This window comes from Astatotilapia calliptera, chromosome 23, assembly GCF_900246225.1.
Source record: "Astatotilapia calliptera chromosome 23, fAstCal1.2, whole genome shotgun sequence".
In the NCBI taxonomy this organism is placed as follows: Eukaryota; Metazoa; Chordata; class Actinopteri; order Cichliformes; family Cichlidae; genus Astatotilapia; species Astatotilapia calliptera.
Window position 1 is genome coordinate 478,839 of NC_039323.1, and position 21,604 is coordinate 500,442.

At 44.6% G+C, this 21,604-nt stretch overlaps 2 protein-coding genes across 7 annotated transcripts in view; one reads left to right on the forward strand and one right to left on the reverse strand.

The window, feature by feature from the left end:
* Positions 1–14,274, forward strand: part of p3h2 (prolyl 3-hydroxylase 2) — a 48,427-nt gene extending 34,153 nt beyond the window's left edge. For 3 of the 4 annotated variants that reach the window (XM_026158504.1, XM_026158507.1, XM_026158506.1), the window contains exons 2-15: positions 3,016–3,168; positions 3,635–3,824; positions 5,811–5,942; positions 7,029–7,156; positions 9,223–9,312; positions 9,654–9,694; positions 10,038–10,129; positions 10,233–10,360; positions 10,449–10,544; positions 10,685–10,835; positions 11,833–11,950; positions 12,037–12,112; positions 12,638–12,778; positions 13,277–14,274. In XM_026158504.1, coding sequence (XP_026014289.1) covers positions 3,016–3,168; positions 3,635–3,824; positions 5,811–5,942; positions 7,029–7,156; positions 9,223–9,312; positions 9,654–9,694; positions 10,038–10,129; positions 10,233–10,360; positions 10,449–10,544; positions 10,685–10,835; positions 11,833–11,950; positions 12,037–12,112; positions 12,638–12,778; positions 13,277–13,369 — 1,629 coding nt within the window. In that variant the 3' untranslated portion in view covers positions 13,370–14,274. The remainder of the gene's footprint in view (positions 1–3,015; positions 3,169–3,634; positions 3,825–5,810; positions 5,943–7,028; positions 7,157–9,222; positions 9,313–9,653; positions 9,695–10,037; positions 10,130–10,232; positions 10,361–10,448; positions 10,545–10,684; positions 10,836–11,832; positions 11,951–12,036; positions 12,113–12,637; positions 12,779–13,276) is intronic. The other variant, XM_026158505.1, reaches the window with a different exon arrangement.
* Positions 14,275–15,001: 727 nt separating this feature from the next.
* Positions 15,002–19,594, reverse strand: ccdc181 (coiled-coil domain containing 181). 3 transcript variants are annotated; one of them, XM_026160272.1, is made up of 6 exons: positions 19,449–19,594; positions 17,950–18,065; positions 16,571–17,584; positions 16,340–16,486; positions 16,011–16,171; positions 15,002–15,707 (listed from the first exon to the last, which is right to left on the reverse strand). In XM_026160272.1, the coding sequence occupies exons 2-6, from the start codon at positions 18,052–18,054 to the stop codon at positions 15,536–15,538; spliced, it is 1,599 nt and encodes a 532-aa protein (XP_026016057.1). In that variant the 5' UTR covers positions 18,055–18,065; positions 19,449–19,594; the 3' UTR covers positions 15,002–15,535. The 3 variants fall into 3 exon arrangements, with proteins under 3 accessions (XP_026016057.1, XP_026016056.1, XP_026016058.1); XM_026160271.1 differs by having other exon boundaries at positions 16,319–16,486; positions 19,449–19,593; XM_026160273.1 differs by lacking the exons at positions 17,950–18,065; positions 19,449–19,594 and adding an exon at positions 17,843–17,938 and having other exon boundaries at positions 16,319–16,486.
* Between the last annotated feature and the right edge of the window lie 2,010 nt (positions 19,595–21,604).

A 21,604-nucleotide genomic window follows, 5' to 3' on the forward strand; every position in this document is an offset into this window, starting at 1 on the left:
GGAAATCCCACAGCCGTGATTGATTCGGGCTCCGTCATGCTGAGGGAGTGTTTGATATATGAACATGTGTTTTCAATGCAGAAGCTTCCAGCTTGGACTCACTTGGGGGTTTCGCAGTTTGAGTCAGTACACCGACTCTCAGAAATACTTTGTTTTATCTCTCCATAAAATGGTAGCGAGCATCTCAGACTGATGACCTCCGGCACTATTAAACTTTGCTATTTGCTAATGAACAGTATATTTAGTCCTGAGTGTGCAGGGGTCCTCGCACTGTGTGCTGTGTCTGATTGGCTGGAATGATTCCTGCCTTGGTAAAGCAGGCCCTGAGCCCTGAGCCATGTCGTCCCTGTGAATGTATGTTAGCAGCTGGGGAGAGAATAGGTGGCTGTACTGTGTACCAAGCTGCTGTGACCTGCTGGTACTGTGCACAAAGCAGATGATCAGAGCTGACAACAGTGTCTTAAAGGAGAATGTTGTATCTCGAACGCAGCAGCGTGTGCTGTGCCATCAGCTCCTCCCTCTGGTCCACTTCAGACCGTGCACTCCAGCGAAGGTTGCATTACTCGTCATCGTGCATGTATGTGCACGTCGTGGTTGTGTAAATTTGATGTTTCCGTTTCTTCCTGTGTGGTTTTCAAAAGCTTTCAAACGTTTTATGTTACGCTGAGTTAAAATGTGGAGTTCCCAGTGTTTGCAGCAGGAGTGGGCTGGTAGCCAAACTCGTGCCACAAAGATCATCCATGCTTTTTTAAAATAAGAAGCTGATCTTGATCTTCAGAACACACGTTCTCATCTACTTATCAACCATCTGATCTTATTCCTTATCTTAAACCTCTGAACTTCATCAGGAACGTGTCGAAGACACCTCGGTCTTATCGTAGTTGTGTTCGTGTCTTCAGTCCAGGAATGCTGCTTCACTCTCAGGACTAACCCAGCATGTCCAGCTGGCCGTCAGACAGACGGGGAGGGATTCTTCAAAAAGAAATTCATTATTTGTGGCTCTGCTTCTTCCATCAGAGCAGGCCACTGCAGCTTTCATGATGTACACTTCTTGGAAGATTTTATCCCCCACAGAAAACACAAAGACGTCTCTGTTTGTCTATCTTCAGCATGTGAGTTTGTGCATTAAGGTCCCTGCAGGAAAGGATATCCGTGCATACATGTGGACTTTCCCGAACTTTATCTAATAAAGAACAAAGGAGCACAAAGCGAGACCTTTACTGTAACAAATGCCTTTTTACTGGCAAACATGAATCGGTGCCTGGTGGCCAAATGAGGGGTTGGCGTGTGTGGAGTTCTGTTTTTGTCAGTCCGACATACTCGACTGGAGAGAGGTTAGCTTGTGAAATGCTGGGGTCTGCTTTAAATTTGCACCTGTTGGCGACATGATGGATTGAGACAATTAGCGTCAGATGGCTCTGCTGCTGAGCAGCCTTCCAGGGGATACGCAGCCGACATCGTCTCCAACCTTGTCAACTTTCACCTTTCTGTGTTTTGTTCTCTTGTAATCGTTCTGCTCTCTACTCGGCTGCTTCTGCCTACAGTTCGGTCACTGTCGAGCACTTCATTTGAATTTCGAAGCTCTTTATCGCTCAGTTTTGGCTTTGTTGGTAGCGTGTTTATAGCCATCCAACAGAACGGCAGATTAAAACCTGCAGGCACTTATCATGTTTGAGTTCAAACAGAGTGACATCCAGTGAACCAGATCCAATGCAGGCTGGTGTTTAGAGCCCTTTTGTTTGTTGACTGTATACAGAGTTGGCTGCAGAGAGAAATGTGTCCGTGTTGAGGCTTGAACGCGATGACTATCTAATCTGAAAGGCACCAGGCGCGTCCTGATAGCCGACTTTTACAAACCGTGTGGGTCGTTTTAGAGATGAAAAGGGCAAACGTTGGAATTCAAATTGCTCAAGATGCCCTTAATCTTCCCCCTGATCCGTTTGTTTGGTTTGTTGCTGTTCGGTTGAGGCCGGAGCCAGCAGCGGTGTTTTGTAAAGGTTACATCTAAAAAAAGCAGCTTAATATATGCTGAGCCCAGCGTGGCTTCAACCAGCCCCACCGTCGCAGAGGGATGGACTTGGTTTGTAACAGTAACCAAGTGCTGCCTTAGTACTGAGCGGCCCAAAGTGTTCAATCCCCCACATCATTACACCAGCAGGAGTTATTGATACAGGGATCCAGGTTTTCACATCGTTTACATCAAATCCTCAGCCCACCGAGAGCCAGCAGACCGGCAGCGAGTTTCCTCTCTTCTTCAATCTGGTACCGAGTTTCCTGTTGTTGGCTCAGCACTCGGTGGGCTCTGTGGCTGCTTCAGGATTCAGTGTGGTGTGTGTTCACAGATGCTCTTCTATATTCGTTGGTTGATTCCTTCCTATCAGCTTGATTGTTGTTTGGTCAGCAGCTTCTGAAATACTCTTATTAGCCTGTCGGGCAATAAAGTCTCTCTCTTTCCTATTTTGTGCTTGCTTTGAACTTCAGCGGGCGATGGAGAACTAGAGGTAAAAAGCATCAGTGGTCACGCCCAAATGTTCGTCTCGTTGAATGTCTAAACCTCTCGTTGTTTGGCTTTATGGGCAGCAGTTGTTCAGGTGCAGCGTTGCTGCTTCAGCTCCTGCACATGCTGAGCGTGTGCTTGCCCCCCCGTGTTGCTGCTTTATGGCAGACGAGCACCTTGGATGCATTTGAGTTTGAGTGAGGAAGAAACACTGTACAAATGATTATTTTATGAGTTCAAAAATCGATGCCAAACATTTTAGGAAAGTAATCTGTTTCTTCGGGCAGATGCTTCAGAAGAACGGCTGCAGATTCTTTCCAGGTATAGCACGTCAGCTTATGGATAACAGAGAGCTGTCCATCTGTTTAATGCTGCAAACATGAAGATAAATTTATTGTCTGAATTCTACTGTAGTTTGCTCCAAAAATGCCCGTCACAAACTTGAAGTTCTTAATTCTGCTGACACGACTATTTCAATAACCCCTTTTTCTTTCTGTCTATGCTCTTTTTATTTCCAGTTGCAGCGGCCCGACAAGGCTGCAGAGGCGGCTCACACCTACTTCCAGGCCAATCCAGAGCATGTGGAGATGGGCCGGGACCTGGAGCAGTACAAAAACCTGCAGGGCGTCGAGGAAACTCACTTTGTGGACCGAGAAGCCCGGCCTCACCAGGCAAGACACAAAACCTTAATCTGTCAGACATTTCAGTTTATTTGGGTTTCATGTCCTGATGCATCTTCATAAACCACGTGTACTGAATTTAATACAAAAAGCATTTCTGCCCGAGGTTTCACTTTTCCTACTTTGCTTCTTTCCAAAAGTTGGAAACCATGGGAAGCGGCGCTTCCTGTTTGAAGGGGCTTTGTGTTAATGGTGCTTGCAGTTTAATGACTGGAAACATCTCAGTGGCAGCTGTGGTGAAGCTGCCTCTGAGTGTCTCACTGAGTGAAACTTGTGCTTCAGTTCAAAGTTTTAACTGTGGATGAGTCCCAAGTGTTTCTGCTGAAGCATGTGCTGCCCCGCCCTTCCTCAGCGGCAGAACGTGACGTTCACCAGCTGTCATCATTATGGGAATCATATTGCTCTGCGACTATATGGCTGAAATCGTTTTTGTCTTGGTTATCGCCTCCTGTCGCAGCGCTCCTTCACAGCGGCAGTGCAGTTGTACGATAAAGGCGACTACGAAGGAGCGACTGCTCTCTTTGAGGAGGCGTTGGTGGAATACTACAAGGCAGACGTGGACTGTCGGGCGCTGTGCCAAGGCCCGCAGAAGTTTGAGGGCCAAGATCACCTCCGATACCGCTACAGCCTCCATGAAGTCGTATCAGGTAAGAAATCAGGCGCTCTGTCGAGGAGGCGTCTGGGTTCCAGTCTGCCCTTTGACCTTTGCTTTGCTCTCCCGCTTTTCACTGCAGTAAGCAAACAAAAGAAAGCAGTTGAGATCCAGAACCGAGGTCACGTCTTCTCTCACGTGTCCCGCGCAAAGTCAAAAGCTATGGCACGTCTGTCTGCACCAGTCAGAGTCGAGTTTGAGCTGCATGTTTAAGAGTCCCAATAAATCCCAGTTTAGTTGAGTCTGTTCAGAATTATTAGCAGAGCTGTGCGGTTAGCTCTGGGAGGCAGTCGACATGCTTCATAACCATGTTTGGCAGAAACGGCCTGAACCCAGGCCAGCTCTCTCTCCCGTCACCTCATTCCACTGCTGCGATCGTTGTTCTTGGCGTCTTTGCTTAAAGGAGCATTAGTTACTACATGCCTGGGCTCATTAACTAAAATTGTAGTGACATCCATGCAATTATTGGATGTGTTTTGGTTTTTATTCATTCAGAATATGAAGGTTTCTGTAGCTGAGACTCGAGGTGTGACAGATAAAAGGAAACGTGTTGTGAAGCTGACTTTTAGGAGCTTTTATTCTTGTACCTGAACACACCACGAGATAAGCTTTTTTAAACGGTTCAGTGTTTTTCCCGTCGACAGTTTTGGGGGATTTTAACCACAAAAATGAAAGTTAGTGTAATTTACACAACTTTATCTCCCTAATGGCGTCTCTCAGTTCAACTCCAAAGGTCACTGGCAGCCTGGCGTCCATCACACTGACAGCTGGCGAAAGGTTAACCGCATAGCTTCATCACAAAATATTGTTCAAACGTTTTTAATGAGCTGGATAAATAACAGGCATTTATCTCATGCTTCACATACTGCTGTCAGTTTGTGTTGTTTCTGTAGACCTTAATGATCTTGTTGAACCAGATCACAGTTATAATTTTAGTATTATTATATTACACTGTGACTGGGCAGGGTGTTATTATCATTATTATTATTGTAAGAGTTTTTGAGTTTGAGCAGTAGCTGCAGGTTAGTCGTATCCAGGATGCATAAACGCTGAGAGGCTTTGTTTTACTTACAGTTGGAGGCTCATTTTCCACAGCGCTGCCACGGCACAGGCTGCGATCGTCATAATGCGCAACATGACTCGCATATACGGGAGTTTTAAAGGATTACTTTCTCCTTCACTGACCCAGAAAATCAAATCCCTTTGCATGATTCAGATCCGACCTTTGCTCCTGCGAGAGAGTAAGGAAAGCGCTGCTGCAGCTGCTCAGACATCGCCTCAGTATACTTGCACATAAACGATGAGCACACGTCCTCATAAAGCACGCTCATCGAGCTCTGCTGGCTCTCCTCTCAGGGATCAACATGAGGAAATCATGTGCTGAGCCTTGTTTTTGAATTTCCATTAATGTTTCATTCTACAAAGATCTGCCAAGACTGGAAACTGCGAGAACCTTTTTCATTTATTCATCAACGTTTTTATCCAGTTATTTTCCAAATTTGGACTCGGAAAGTTCTCAGATGTTCTGTGTTTTAGATTAGACTTTACTGGGACTCGTCAGTGTTTTGATGAAGTATCTGCCCTGAGATGAGCTCGGGCTCTTTTCCATTAGACCAGCTGAAAGTCGGCCTTTAATGTGCGTAAATCCCAGATCTGGTCTCATACCATCTGTATGAGTTGCAGTAACTATAACATGAAGTTTGTTATGTGTGTATGTTGGAGTGCATTTATGGCGTGTCTGTGCACTTTGAACACAGGACATCCTGTAACAGGATCCCTCCTGCGGCTTCTTTCAGGCCTATTGTCAAACATCTTTTCAGTTTCTGGAACTATGAACATATAAAGCAACAACATGAGAGTTCGTTCTCTGCACGACCCCGTGGTTACCTGCCTGGAAGAGTCACGTCCTCGTCTCACAGCAGAAGGAATTTATGCTAAACTCAAATCAAAGACCAGCTCTGAGATCTTTCGTTGTTTGCAGATCACTTCACTCAGGTGCTGCACTGCGAGCACGAGTGTGTCAGAGACCTCGCCACTCGACCCGGCCGCCTCTCACCTATGGAGAACTACCTGCCTCTGCACTACGATTACCTTCAGTTTGCCTACTTCAAAGGTAGGTTGTTCTTTAGTGTAAAAAATGGTGACTGCACAATACTTTCAGACACTGTCTGTGTGAAGCTCAGTCTGACTGCACAATTATGAAGATGGATCCACCCATGAGTCCAACGCCCACACAAACACAGACATGTGTGTACACGAAGGCCCCACGACCACAAAGAGCTGCAGACGAGTGGATCGGCACGCCGGTCGAGTCTCACCTTGTATCACGAGCATCAACGGCGTGGCTGAACCTGATGCTGGCGCTCTGTGGTGCGCGCGAGTGTGAAAACATCTAAACGAGGGAGTGAAGAGTTCAGCACAGAAGTGTTGGCACGGCAACAACGCGTAGACGGGAAAAGATGGCGCTGAGGAGTTGTGACATCACTGATTATCGTGATGACCTGTAAACATGTGGCTCCAATAAGGAATCGTGGATCAGTGGGTCTGAGTGTGGGTGTGATAATAATGGGAATGACTCAAAAATCAGACTTAAAAAGTTTGAACTTTTGTCCGACATTGTTTTCTCGATAAAAAGTTCATGCGCGGAGCGCTCGCGCTAACATCCTGTTAAAGGTTGGAAGTTTAAGGCAGGTGCTTGTTGCCTGCGAGGCAGGAACGTCGCTGCCTGTGACCTCCTGCTGTTTCACTCCTCAGCACCAGCAGGACTCATACCGTTGCAGCTTTTTCCTAAACACGTCAGTGGCATTTTCTCAAAGCTCCACACTCTGACGCCTGGGAGGAGATAATAAACTGCAGCAGAGGTAGGAGAGCTTTGGTTAACCTTCAGCCTCTCGTCAGGAGTGCGTTTGTGCTCGCAGACGTCTCAGGAAGCGCTCGGTGACGGGCGCTGGTCTCCTTCTGTTGTAGCAACCTGAGCCTGTGTGTGCGCCGTCTCCACTACGTCAACCTTTGGCTTTGTTTGTAATGAGAGTTTTGGAACGTCAGCTGTGACACATGGGTCTCATATACTCACATACTCCAGTCCTTTCACAAAACACTCGGTACACACTTTGCACATGTGTGACATGCATGATACAGTCTACTCCTGTGGAAACTCCAAGATAAAACTCCTTCATTTGCTTTGTGTGTCTCTCTGCAGCGGGCAGGCTGGAGGAGGCGCTGCAGTGCGCCCTCACCTACCTTTTGTTCCACGAGGGAGAGGAGTTCATGAAGGAAAACGCCGATTACTACAGAGAGGAGCTGGGACATGATGCTGAGCCACGAGAGGTAAGGAGCTGATGTGTTTGGACGTGAAGACACCAGATGAATTTAGTGAATGGGCCTCTAAATTAAACTTCATAAGAAGAGCAACGTGTCGAGTGTGTTTAGTGTCTGTGCCCGGCTACGTTACTGCTCGAATATGCAGGATGTTGCATGAGAGAGCTGCGATCATTTGTTTTGGCCTCTGTTTGTTTGAGTTCGTATGTAAAGATGGAAGTTTTACCGATGAAAGTAAAAATGCAAATAAAACACCAACAAGTCATTTGAGAAGATTTCACTGAAGCGACTGGAAGGCAGGTGGCGTGGACACAAAGTTCGAGTCTCAGTGACCTCTGACCTCAAGGTCAGAGGTGATGTTTCCTGAAAATCTTGTGAATGCGATAACTGGGGAACAAGGTGACGTAGGATTTTGAAATTCATCCCATATGTGCATCACTAGGAGGCTGAGGGGTAGCACTGATCGCCGCCGGTACTTCTTAATTATCTGCAGACGTGATTCTGCTTGTTCTTTTCCCTCTTTTCAAAGACTCAAAGCTGGACGGTGTAATCAGGTTAATCGAGGCGCTCCGGGCTTTATGCGGTTTCTTTTAAGTTATGAGAACAAACTCTTTCAAACACCTTTCTGCGCTGAGAGGAATGAGGCTGAGGTAACTGGCAAGTGCGTCAAAGAAACAGTAAAGATTAAATAAAGGCTAAAGATTCCACTTGAGATGGATGTGCAGTAATGTAACAGGAGTGTTGGCGTGAGACGTCCGGGACTGGAGAGGAAAAGTGTGGATTTAAGGAAACCCGAGGAGACGAGAGGCAGCGGCCCTCCTGCTGTATGTCTTGGATGAAGCAGCTACTTGCCACTTGGCAGCTGCTGCCTCTTCAAGTTTGCTTTTCACTCGTGTACGTTTTCCATCCAGCTGGCAGCACTCGGCACATTTCACTCTATCGACATGCAATGTTTACGGCAACATAGTTTCCCCTGCCATCTTTTTTATTGTTATTCTGAGTAACTAAAGGCTAAATGTCTGCAAGCTAGTGAAAATGAAATCTGCAGAGGCTGACTACTGCTCATCAGCTACTTGTGCGCTGAGCGTTTGTTCTTCCTAAACTCTGATCAGCTGCTTTAAGAGGGAAACGCTGCCTCAGTCCAGCTCCAAGTAAACAGCTTTTCTCCTAAAGCCTGTTATTCATTAGAGACACTGAGTGTGTGTGTGTGTGTGTGTGTGTGTGTGTGTGTGTGTGTGTGTGTGTGTGTGTGTGTGTGTGTGTGTGTGTGTGTGTGTGTATTGTCTTTCCATCCCCATCCGTTTACAGAAGAGTCACTGGGCCGCAGACTCTCTTCTTCTGCGTCCTCTCCCTCTTTTGGGGAGAGTTCGTTTACAGAGTCCGGGGTCCCGTGCCACGTCCGACCGCCTCCCCGCTGATGAGTCTGGCTTCTTAGGCACTCGGGAGGAGGAAAAAATCACAGAAGTGTGTGAGACACTGTGGGAGCTTTAGATCTTATACAATCCACCTCAATGCAGAGCAGCTCTCTGTGTTACTGCAATATTATTCTTTTCTTACCCTGAGGAGGGAAAGTTTCCCTCTGAGAAAATGAGCAGAGTTCATCACAACCATTAGCCCTGGCACTGAAGCGCAGAGAGCCAAAGGAAACACGGTCTCATTCTCATTTCCTTCATACGGACAAGAGGAATACCCTGTGACTTTTAGAGCTTGGAGAAATTATGGACAGACCTCTGAGTTATCTAGGACTCGTATTAAAATATGAATAATTTTGTCTGAAGGTGTTTTATGCACGAGAGATCAAAATAAAACCGTTATTTATTATTTATAACATAGAAATAAATCAAATGTTTAAAGTGAGACATGTTTACTGTTTGCTGCCATCTGATGCCGTTGTTGTGTCTCTGCAGTCGAGGGTTGGAAAAGTAAGTGGAACTAAAACAGAAACAATTTGCAACTAATTAGTTTGGTTGTTATCAGGTGAGTCGACAGCAGGGTTTTAACCTCAGAGAGGTTAAAACAATGCAGATGACATTTTCCTTTACTCTGTTCACCATAAATCCTTTTTTGTTCAACAGAAAGCTGCATGGTACCTGAGGAGGCACAAACAGGAACTAAAGCTCCTTCTGATTGGCAGCAAAATCATGGGTGCAGAATTCACAGAAGGGGTAAGTTATGCTATTAAACCCTGGAGCAGCCTTTGAGTGCTTAATAACAAACCGACGTTCTTTAATTTTGTTTTCCCCCAAAAATGAAGGAGATTTAGTTTGTAATTTAACGAGCAGTTGTTGGTAAGTGAGTCCGTATGTTTGTGATGCAGAGCAGATCTCCTGCAGAGTGTGTAGCAGCCTTAATGCGCCCCTGCTGCTGCTGGCTCATTCAAAGCAGGGGTAACAGGTGTCTGGCATGGCTGCTGCACGTCTATCTGCTCAGCTAACAGCGCCACCTGCTGGCCATGCCGCCACACGTAACAATACATGCACATTTACAGTTTCTCTTTTTCTTTCAGAACTACTGGAGGAGCACAGGTGGAAGAGATGACTCAAACAGGTGAAACACTGTAAACAACGTGATGTGTATTCATCCTTTTGTTTATATTATATTTGTCTGGTAATGAAAAGACTGCCTTCAGTTCACAAATCCAAAGTTTCTAGATTAAAGGCATGTGCTGGTTCGCCCTCGCCACGCTCGCTCAGCTTTATAGACGGACGTTTTTAAATCTGTGTGTCAAACCTTCAAAGGGCACGCTGGTTTGTTCCAGCTCCAGGCAGGTGGAGATGTCTACGAAGCTAAACACAGTTCCAGTATTTGTGTTGTGAGCTTTAAATTCAGAAAATGTTCGTACTGCTGTTCCTGAGTGGATATCTTCACACCAGGTTCTCTCCACATTCAGCGTTCCCTCAGGCACCGATGGCTGGATGGAGTATGTTCCCATCTCGCATAAGAAAAATGTCACCGTCACGTCTCCGCAGAGTCTCAAGGAAGGTAAAGTTTGGTGCTAACACAGCAGAATGAGGAGCTAAAAGGATGAAGACCACCACTGGCTGAGATAACAGTCTGCATTCTTCCCATGCTGTGATCTGGGCAGGGGGCCCCTTGTTGTACGAGGGCGTGCAGCTGGTGCAGAACTCGGCGGCTTTGAACGGGACCCAGCGGGTGCTGCTGGATCATGTTTTATCTGAGGAAGAGTGTGCAGAGCTCAGACAGCTGGCACATGTAAGGACAGTTTTACAGATCGTGCATTTGTTTCTGTCTCAGTGTGTGAAACTGTATTTAAAGTGGTTTTTGTATTCTTGTCCTAAAGACTGTCACGATGGCAGGAGACGGTTACAAAGGCAGGATGTCCCCTCACACTCCCAATGAGAAGTTCGAAGGAGCCAGTGTGCTTAAAACCCTGCAGGTAAACACTGGTCACTAAACAAACAAGTCTCTAATTTCCAGTCTGGTTATGAATGTTAGGACAAGCTTCATAAACTGTAAACAGGACTGTTAGGTTACCTCCACTCTGATGGCGTTTACAATTTCCCTCTCTCCTCCCAGCACGGCTTTGAGGGCAGAGTGCCAATGAGAAGTGCTCGCCTCTTCTACGAAACCAGCGAGCGGGCGAGACGAATCATCGAGTCGTATTTCGTGCTAAACTCCACGTTGCACTTCTCCTACACACACCTGGTGTGCCGGACAGCCATCAAAGGTCTTCAGCTGATGCCAAAACCAGTGTTTAGTAAAGGAAATAAAATGCTGCCTTTCACACCAATGATTTCAAATCTGGTCGTTAAGTGATGACGCGACGAATCCTACTTCCGGGCCTAAAGTAGTCTGCGTTTAATATGGCTTTTGTGTTGTTAACATGTTTAATGTTTTGTATTTTCTTCTATTTAATCTCAAAAAGCTCCTAAAACAGTCAGTGATCACTGTTGACCTCCCTCGGCTTTTATTACCGCTAATCATTTATTTAAGCTCAGTTTTTAAAACCTTAGGATGTAACTACAGCCCAACCCATGCAGCAGTATATGAATGACTAACCTCGTATTGTGGATGGATTATCTCAGTTGTTCTCCTGGCTGAAGTTTGGTCCTTTTACAGCATCCTGCCATGCGATTACATTTGTTCCTGACCACCGAGAACACTCACGTTAACTTTTATCGGGTGGAAAAAAAGTTAGCTTGTTTATATTATGCTAACATAGCTGTGTCGCTAGCTGTCACGTAGCACATCATTATATACCAGCTAGCCCAACTTCAGTAACCCTACAAACGTCACTGCTGTTTAGTTTTCTGTCTTCATTTATGCTGGAAGTGATAACAGAGCTGTACGTTTGAATTTGTTTCCAAAACCCCGCAGTCAGGACATGCTATATTGTATTTAGATAGAAGCTAGCGAGCTAACTCCCTGCTAACTTCTAACTCTGTTAAATGTCATAAATTCCGTTTTCATGGATGCCTGGATGTTAAACTCGATTGTTACACCTGGTAGAGCAGAACGCTGATCATTTTATTAAAGATGAAAGACTTTAGACAGTTTTTCAACTCTCAGTAATGCCACAGTGATCGTTTGATATATGGACCTGCAGCGGAGTTTAGACCCAGACACGGCTAGTGACGTCAGACTGAACAACCGGATATCCAGGAAGATGGATGGTTGTTGCGTTTACCGTCACATGAAAAGCAGTGTTGTCATTTTTCCCTTAGGTCAGCAAGATCACAGGAATGACCTGAGCCATCCCATCCATGCTGACAACTGCTTGTTGGACCCTGATGCCAATGAGTGCTGGAAGGAACCTCCAGCTTACACAAACAGAGACTACAGGTACGAGGTTTATCCAGACTAAAGTGTTTGTGAGGTTTGTTTTATACTGTGAGACGTTCCTGTTTCAATGTCCTTCTTTGTTTCAGTGCACTGTTATATCTAAATGCCGACTTTGAAGGAGGGGAGTTCGTATTTACAGAAATGGATGCCAAAACCGTCACGGTGAGAAGTTTGCCCAGCAAAGATGATTTCATAGCTTTTATTTGTTTTGCTTCCAAACACGTTTACTTGTAAGTTCGTGTTAAATGTTCTTGAGCAGTAGTTCTTCAGGCTGCTTTGTCACTAGTTTTCAGAGGAATGTTTTTTTGTTTAAGCCATTTAACACATTAATCATTCAAAGACAACCTGGCAAGGAACTCATTTTAAATTGAAACCAGCCAAAGGACACATTGTTGCCCTTTTTTTTTCAGCTGAGTCTAAAATGCTAACATAGTCTGACAAGCATGAGTATTTTTGCACCAACAAGGTGTTTCACAGAGTTGATGGCTGGAAAGCTGGAATATCCCAGCATGGTGTGCAGGATCTGGACCGTTGGAAACCCAAAAACTCATGAACATAATATTTACTTTAAAATCCTAATAATGTGTGAAGTTGATGATTTTTAAGTGTCACTGTTTATCTTCAGCTTTGTGCTCACATCACAAGATCATCGTAGCCTCACATCTGTCCTTCTGTCGTCCCCTTCAGGCATCAGTGAAACCAAAGTGTGGCAGAATGGTAGGTTTCTCATCAGGAGGGGAAAATCCACACGGCGTGAAGGCCGTTACGAGTGGACAGAGGTGTGCTGTGGCTCTCTGGTTCACCCTGAACCCACTCTACAGAGAACTGGTAAAACGTAGCTTCTTTGTCTACATCTGCTGGTGGAGTGTCTAGTTACCGTCTTTGCAGAATAAACTGAGAGAAGTAACTGGTTACACTGTAACAGTGTCACATTGTTACTCAGTTGGTAGAATAAAAACTACCTTAGTTTCTAATGGAGGACGCTGTCAGAGGATTCAGTGCTGGACACTTTGTTTCGTGCACTTTGTTGTCGTTCTATCAAGAAAAGGTTCAGGTGTTCTGTCGATATGTCAGGACCTCTTAAGAGGCAGGAGTCATGTGCCAGTGATCACTGTGTACTTAATTACATGCTGCTGTATTAAAGTCTCAACAGTAGAACAACATTTTATGAAAAGTAATCCTGTGTGATACTGGTTATACGGGTAGAAATCACTGGGACCGTTTGGAAAGGAAGAATGTTTTAACCAAAAATGTACAAACACAAAAAAATCTCACTGAATTTGTGCTGTTTAATAAATGTGTTGGACAAACTGTTTCCTGCTACAGGAGCGACTGCAGGCGGACGAGGTGGTCCAGGCCCTGGACACGCAGCATGTGTTCGGTCAAGGTCTCAACATCAACCCCAAAGATGAGTTGTAGAAACGTCAGAATGGCGCCACCTTCTTTAGTCAAACACTTGTATATGTTATTTATTGAATGACCTCTGGATCAGAACATTTCTATTTTTCTACTGTTTTGGAAGTGCAAGGTCAATGTCGTTTTGTGTTATTTTGATTTTTCCTCCTGCTTCTCGTTCAACCTTGAGTTTACATTTTGGTTCTTGGGCGTTCGATCCAATCACAGCCTCCGTGTGTTTGGAGCGACACGATGTCGTCAGCTTGTATCTGTAATCTCACTCAACTGTGAAGTTTCACTGCTTTGGTCAACAGACTTAAACACCAACATTTTCACTGTATGTTCATATATTAACTTGTGTCTTCACAAATGGTACAGGCAAGTATGATATTAAGCACATTATCCCTTTTTATTAGTTTGTATTTCTATGACTGTAATATATTTTTAAATATGCGGTGCACTGTTGTTTTCTCAGTCTAAAATGAGACTCATCTGAATAATTAGTGTCTTGTTGAATATTTAAGTGAAACGGGAAACATCTTTAGTCAGTTTAGTTCATTAGTTGTAATAAATCACTGCACAACACTGCCTAAGATGCTCACTGACACGAGGACAGAGTGTGTTTGGTTTTTCATTGTGTTTGTCTTGTAATGACAGCTGCTGGCTACATTTAATATAAGAAACTTTTTTTCATAAAAGATGCCAATTATTCCTGTTTCAAGGAATACGTGTTGAATAACGGTCTTTTATTACTTTGTGTGGTTGGTCCAGAACGGTCGAGTCGTGCACTGGAGATCAGGTGGAGAAGAAAAATAAATAAGAGTAACTTGGCTTTTCTACGTGGGTTCAAAATGTTTTACTGTTTAATTCTGAAATGCTGAAGAACACATGTATGTGTACATGCCTATAAAGTAAAAATATTTCACGTGTTTTGTGTCCCTATTGTTTTGTGTGTAATTACGTATAGCAACTAACAATACTATTTATCAGAAAACGTATTTATGTAACCAAACTCTCAGAGAAAAGACAGACGATAGGAAAAAGGTCATTTTTATTCAGGATTACATCGCAGCACTTTGTCAGGAGCTCCGCCCATACTCACAACTTGTGCAAGCATTTACTCAAACCATGCCACACCTGTATTTCCTGTTATTCAGTTATTTACAGAGGAGAGGTCACTGTGGTACTTTTACAAATGTACTCGAGCTCAAAAATGACGAACAAGAAACTCCACCAGGGCCCTGCTACAGAAACCAGGGTCAGTAAACTCTGAGCTTGTGCTTCCCGCTGATCAGAACTGATCATGATTCACCATAGCAGGGAATCCACCCATCCATCCAGCCACCCACCCATCTACCCATCCATCCATCCAAACAGCCATCCACCCACCCACCCATCCATTCATCCACCCATCCCCCCACCCACCCATCCATCCATCCACCCACTCATCCATCCAGCCACCCACCCATCTACCCATCCAGCCATCCATCCATCCATCTTCCCAGCCATCCACCCACCCATCCATCCACCCACCCATCCATCCATCCACCCACCCATCCATCCAGCCACCCACCCATCTACCCATCCATCCATCCACCCACCCATCCATCCATCCACTCATCCATCCAGCCACCCACCCATCTACCCATCCATCCATCCACCCACCCATCCATCCATCCACCTACCCATCCAGTGGACTGAGTCATATTTATCGTAAAAAAGAAAAGAGGTGGACAGAAAAGTGTCATTGAGATATTTAGCAGACAGCTGCCTTACTGACCACAGAGTCAGCATGTTACAAACATGTAGCCAACAGATTTTGAGTTGTTAATAAATCTACAGTGTGTGCTGATCACATCCATGATCCAAGGCTGGTTGATTCTGAAAGCACTCGTGTTAAATGCACCACTAAACTAAACCTGGGGTTTCATGTGCATGTTAATGCATTCTGCTACACACTTTGATATTAACCCTATCAATGAGGAAATGAAACAGTGTGTCGGGGGGAGTCAGAGTTTCAGTTAACCCTCTTTCTGGAACAAATAACCTGGATTTCGCTCATCTCGTGTTTAACAAACTTGGGAGTTTATACCTGCTTTCTGTAACGAGCCCGAGTCCTTAGTTTGAGTTTGTGGGGACCCTGATTAGAGGTAACATGTGGCTTTGGTCGGCGTGCCGGGTTGGTTCGGCTCAGAAGCGGTAGGCCAGCTGTTCAGTGACTCTGAACGGTTTGCTTTCACTGGCGGTGCACATCAAGTCCCTCATGCGCCGCGCACGCCGCTCCTCTAACACCAGCCTGCGGGAGTGCTCTCGGGCCGCCTGCTGCTCCGCTCGCTTCTCCGTCCGCTTTCGCTTCAGCCACCTGAGGGAGGAAAAAGGTATCTGTCAGTCAGCTGATACTTCCAGCACGCTTTCAGAATATTTGCCCTTTGTAGCCAGATGAGGGCTGCATCATTAGCCTGCTTTTTATTATTAATATTGTCTAAATGTAACTTTACTCCTGACAGGATATAAATCAACGAACCAAAATTCAACCTGTAAATCTTTAACTTCACCTTAGAGCAGAAACAAGCGGTGACAGACGTGATTGTCTCTACTCTTACGTGTGCCAGGAAGTCATCATATGAAACTTTCTGCAGGTTACGAAGTTTAAAAGCAGACGTACAGTTTGAAAGCCTCGTCGCACTCCTCACGGCTGTGTAACAGGTACCCACTGTCCTCCTCCAGCCTCTTGAACTCCACCAGCTGCCTCTCCTTGTGCTGCTGCTCCTGCTTCCTCTGAAGCCATGACCTGAAGGCCTCCTCCGGGTCCGGGTTGGAGTCTCTCTAATGGGGGACGCAGAAGCAGCGTATTACCATCCTCAGTCGGGTCACTTTTACCGGACACTTTCTTTGTATTGCATCAAAGTTTAAGACACGGAAAGTGTTGGGGGGAAAAGTGGTCCTCGTGTAGCGACTGTGTTATGAGCTTACTGTGCCCCCGTGTGGCCATACTTGACAATTCATTCTCTCGATTTCCTGGGCTCTGTGGATCCTTCTCTCCTCCTGAAGCTGCTCTTTCTTCCTAATCAGCCAGGCTTTGAAGGCCAGCTCGTTCTCCTGCCTCTTCAGCTCTTCTTCCTCACGCCTCCTCTGTTCTGCCTGAGAAACATAATAACTGTGAAGAAATGTAGCAACCATAGCCAGACCTTTTTTTGAAATGACCTAATTCGCTGCATTTCCTACCTCTCTGGCCAGCCTCTGCTTCCTCTCCTGGATCTTCTGCAGCTGCTCTTTCTGCTGTGGGGTCAGGGTGTACGTGGCCTGGCTGGGTGTCTCCGTGGCAGACTGCACCCGCCTCTTGCTGCTTTTCCTCTGACTGCCTCTCTGACTCTGGCTGGCTGAGCTAGGCCTGCTCTTTGGTTGTGCTGGAGGTCTGGGGGCCCGAAGGTGATCTATTGCCTGTGGAAACAAGAAGGAGGCAGCCCGAAGGCGAGGAGAAGAGGAGGAACTGTGGATCTTAACAGAGTTTACATTTTGCTCCTGAACACGAGGCGAGGAGCGTGAACTGTCACTGAAGTTGTTCGCTAAAGGAGGGAAAAGGGCTTGACTCTCCACCTCTTTTAGGCTGACCAGGTCAAACTTCCCGTCCTTCTCCACAAGGACTCTGCCCTCCTTCATCCCCTGGCCTCCCTCGCTGCTCTCCCCAGCCCTGCCAGAACCTCCTTCAGAACTCCTGCTTTCATTGCGAGGTGAAATCTTTAGCTCGGACAGCTTTCCCGACACTTCAGTATCTGCCGGTGCATCCTCAGCTCTTTCCTTGCTCCCATTTTTCCCCTTTACTTCATCGCTGCTGCCATCTCTCTCAAACTGCAGCGGAGGCACCACCAGGTCCACCAATGTCTCTTTAAAATGCAACCGCCTCCGTCGTGTCATATCTGGCACTTCCTGATCCTGCAGCTCCCGGTTAGCCTGCTGGATCTTCTCGAGGATGTACTTCTTCTCCTCGTCTGTTTGGTCATCCATCCCTGGAGGAGGTGGGGCTGTAGGTGATGACTTACTGGGACTGTCCCTGTCTGAGTCATACTCCAATGGTTCCATGGGAGATGGCCACCTCTCTTCATCTTCTTCCAGTTGCTCTGTTTTGTTGTCTCGCTTTGTTTCCTTGTAGTTATTCTCCTTTCCTTTCATTCCCTGTCGTTTCTCACCCTCCTCCAGTTCTTTGTCAATGTCTGCCTCTATGTCCTCATAGTCAGAGCCCTGTGGGGGATAAGACAGACGTACTTTGCATGCATTAATTAAGTCTGCATATAAATGAAGGTGCAACATCAATACTGAGCAACAGATAACAGGTATGTTTTATTTTGCTCATCAATATTACATCCAGCAGTGGAACAGTGAAAGTATGCCGCTGCATTTCAGCAGCATAGGTTTCACATCCAAACTCGGTGTGCCAGGTCTGGTAACTCAACACTGCTCGCTGTCACACTTTCACAGAGCAGGCTCAGGTATACACACCTCATTCAGCCTGCAGCAAGTAGAGCAGCATTCAGATATATACTGCATGCTAAAAAGGAAAGAAAGATTAGAAAGACGAGATGCAGGAGATGTAATGTCAGACCTACCTGGTCCCCGCTCCGGCCTTCCTCACTGATCAGCCAGTCCAGATCTTTCTCAAAGTCGTCCTCGTACTCCTCCTGAGTCTTTGTGCAAACTGTTTCGCTCATCATCTACCACCGAACTGAAAGAGGGGACGGAAGGATGTGACGTAATGCTTATAAAAGTTTTTCTCCCTGCACACACTCACACTGTAGCACCCAAAGAAAGTGAAGTCAAGCCTGAGACAGCACAGTGACGATGCGATCATGGCTGTAGACCGTGGAGATCACCTGTGCAGCCCAACCACACCTCAGGTTTAAAATCACTGATGATTATTTTCTGCTCACTGTTTTCTGTGAGAGGGTGACTTGGCTTCAAGAGAAAAGTAGCTGTTTTATATTATTCACTGAAGTCTAATAAGTACAGATCACAGTGCAGAAAACACCCTGCAGGATACATCTGGGATTACACGGTGAGCATCTTTCCTGTAGAGTAAAACGTGCATTGTTCTCAAACTTGAGGCTTAAATTTCCCTTGATTTAAATCTTAGTATCTGACCTGCTGTTTATGATGCTGCATTTGTGTGGATTGTGTTGTTATATTGTTTTTATCTGCTGGTTGTGTTCTCGGGTTTCTCTTGTAGTGTTTAATCACAGAGAGGCTGCCACCAACAGGTTGGATGATTTCTTGACTGGTGCTTAATACATGAGACAAAAAGTGCATAATCATAGTCTTCCTCATTAAATACATTATTTGTGGTGATCACACAGAAACCTGAATAAATCCAGTGTCCCTCTATAATATGTGCTGTTTATTTTATGCCGAAATATAACAGTAAAGGTCAGAAAACAAAGGAGGTACATATCAGCACAGATAACCTTATGTAACCAAGTGTAGGAACATGACATCCAGCCAATGATGGCTGATGTCCAACGACCTGGGCACCACTAACAGCTCGTTAACATTAAGTATAAAGAATAATGCAAAGATCAGCACATAGAGGCAGACCGGCGTTATTCACAGCGGGCCTGTGCTTTAAGAAAACTAACAACAGACAATCCAAAAGAAATATATTTCTGTGTTGCAGCGTTTGTGAGCACCTGTATTTGCCATGTTATGGTAAAAACTCCATCACAGCCACTTTTAAGTGGGTTCATTTATATGTTAGGTATAAATCTGTAGCAGGGCTTTGTGCCCATCTCATGTATTAGATCAAAGTTGAATAGCTGTCAAAATCTACAATTCTTTTTGGCTTTAATACCTATATAATATCCCTCACTTGCTAACATCTATAGATTTATACGCGCTTTTGATTCAGTGCATGTGTGTTTGGGTCACAGCCGCTTCCACCAGGCAGCTTAAAACACAGAAACAGAGTCGAGTCGTCTTTAGCTTTTACTTTATTTGTTTCAATCGCTTTATAGCGTATAGAGGGCAGGCTGAGAGCAGACTGGACCCAGTCGGATTACATCGATCGGTTTTAAAGCAGCAGTGTAAAATGTGACAACAGTGATGTTAAACTCACCAGCAGCAGCTCTTCCTGTTTCAGTAAAACAACAAATCGACCGTCTAACTGGCCTGCGTAGTCCCCGCCGGCCTGTGGAGCAACACCTGTGCACATAATCTGCTTCAAGCCTCTCCACGGCCCCTAAAAGGTTTAATAGACACGTCGTCATAGAGACCAGCAACACGCTTTACACATGCGCATGCGCACGCCACCTGCTAAACGCATTCACAAAAAAGAAAATCTCCATGAACACAGCGTAAACATGAGGGAAAAGCCAGGGGGTGTTAAAAGACCGTAAATATTGAATAAAGTAAAGTTATTAAATGAGTTATCTGTTCCTCCAGGCTGAGGTCGATTAAATTTAAAGCACTATAGATAAACTGGGTCCTTTTGTGCGAGTCTTTCCATTATTGCACATTTTTATGACTAAACAAAACTAAAGCGCACATTTGAGCCCGGATAGGCTGCACTTAGAAGATTGCCTCTTTATCTACGGTGAGAATAAAAAACAAACCAATTCCAAAAATGTCAGGACGACGTGTAAAATGTAAACAAACCAGAATACGAAGAGTTTAAACACTGATATGTTTTCTGTGTTATGTTCTGAATAAAACTTGGGTTTGTGAGATTCGCGAGTCTTTGCATTACGTTTTTATTTGCATTTTATACGTCGTGACATTTTTTTTATTTAAGTTTGGGTTTTATTAAAGAATAAAAAAGGCAGGCAAGTAAAACAAAATCAGGCAACAGATGAAAGATTAAAAAGTGTCAAGAAGGCAGAGAAAGAGAAAATTTACAAGGAAGTCATTTATCTCCAACCACCTCTCTGATAAGAAGTATGTGTACAACACATCAGTGTAAATGGTTAGCACAGGTTAAAGTAAGTAACTCTAGACTTTCACCCCAAAGTAGTTTAAAAAACTTGGAAGTTATACTTTTGCATGCTCTCATTTGTTTATAACAAGCCTTGTGATTAAAGGGTGAACCTTTGCAAAGATGTTTCTCAAAAATGAAACAACTGAAAGGAGCCTTCAGCAGGAAGTGTTGTGGCAGCAATGCTGCAGATGCTGGTGAATGATTCAGGACTTTATAAAAACGAACACATTATATGATGTGTTTACTTTTCAAAAGTAAATTTCGTATTTCTTTATGTATGAGTCAATAAAAAAACACTCGTGGATGATTAGAATCAGCAACAGTGCACACTACGTGGGTACAAGTTTCTGCCTCTTTGCAGCAAGAGAGCTCGATTTTATCAAGCTAGCAACTGGATATATATACTTAATAATAATGTCACAGTATTAAGCATTAGTAAGGTATTAGTAAGTGTTTAATTCATCATTTATACATCATTACCCAGTATGTCATTTATAAATACAGATATGTTTATCTCTCTGTTACTGTTACACCCTGTATGACTATATTTTAATCATAATCGTCGTCATCACCGTATTCCCACTTTGAATATGTATTTTATTTTATTTATTACCTTCCTTTATCTTCCCCATGCCTCTGCCTTGTCTCCACCCTTCCCCTAACATTTTTCCATCTACCCCAGCCTTCATCCATCCCATCTCTTTACCTCTTATCTGTCCACCTCCTCATAACCCCTGTTTTTTCTTTATTGCCCCCACCCTCTTTATTACCTTTCTACCTTTCCTGTGTCACTGTCAGACCCTTTCTTTTCCCGTTTACTCCCAACTGCCTCTTCTTTAAGTGCGGAGAAACACTGAAGCTCCACAGAACTGACCACCTCCAACAGTGCAGCTCAGTGTGTCAAAACCCTGAACACAAACTTTACACTAATCCGAAACTCTTTCGTTGTTACAGATAATGATAAAAATGTATAAGAAGGGAAGCCATAGAGCCTGGGGATTTTACATCCAGAAATGTTGTGTAAAACCAGACACGTTATAATTAAAAAATACTGAAGAAGAAGATATGATAGGGAGTCTGTACGCACAATGCCAGGACGATCAAACCAGTTTAGATGGATGAAAAAAATTTAATCATTACTTGTTATACTTTTTTCTTTTTCTTGATAAGAAAAGCGGGGATCCAGAGCAGAGATTTAAATCAGTTTGATCTTATGTTTGTAGGAGCAGTGAAACTTCTGTCAGTGTGAAAATGTTAACAACACATTTATTCCTGCATTTATCCTAATATAAGAAAAA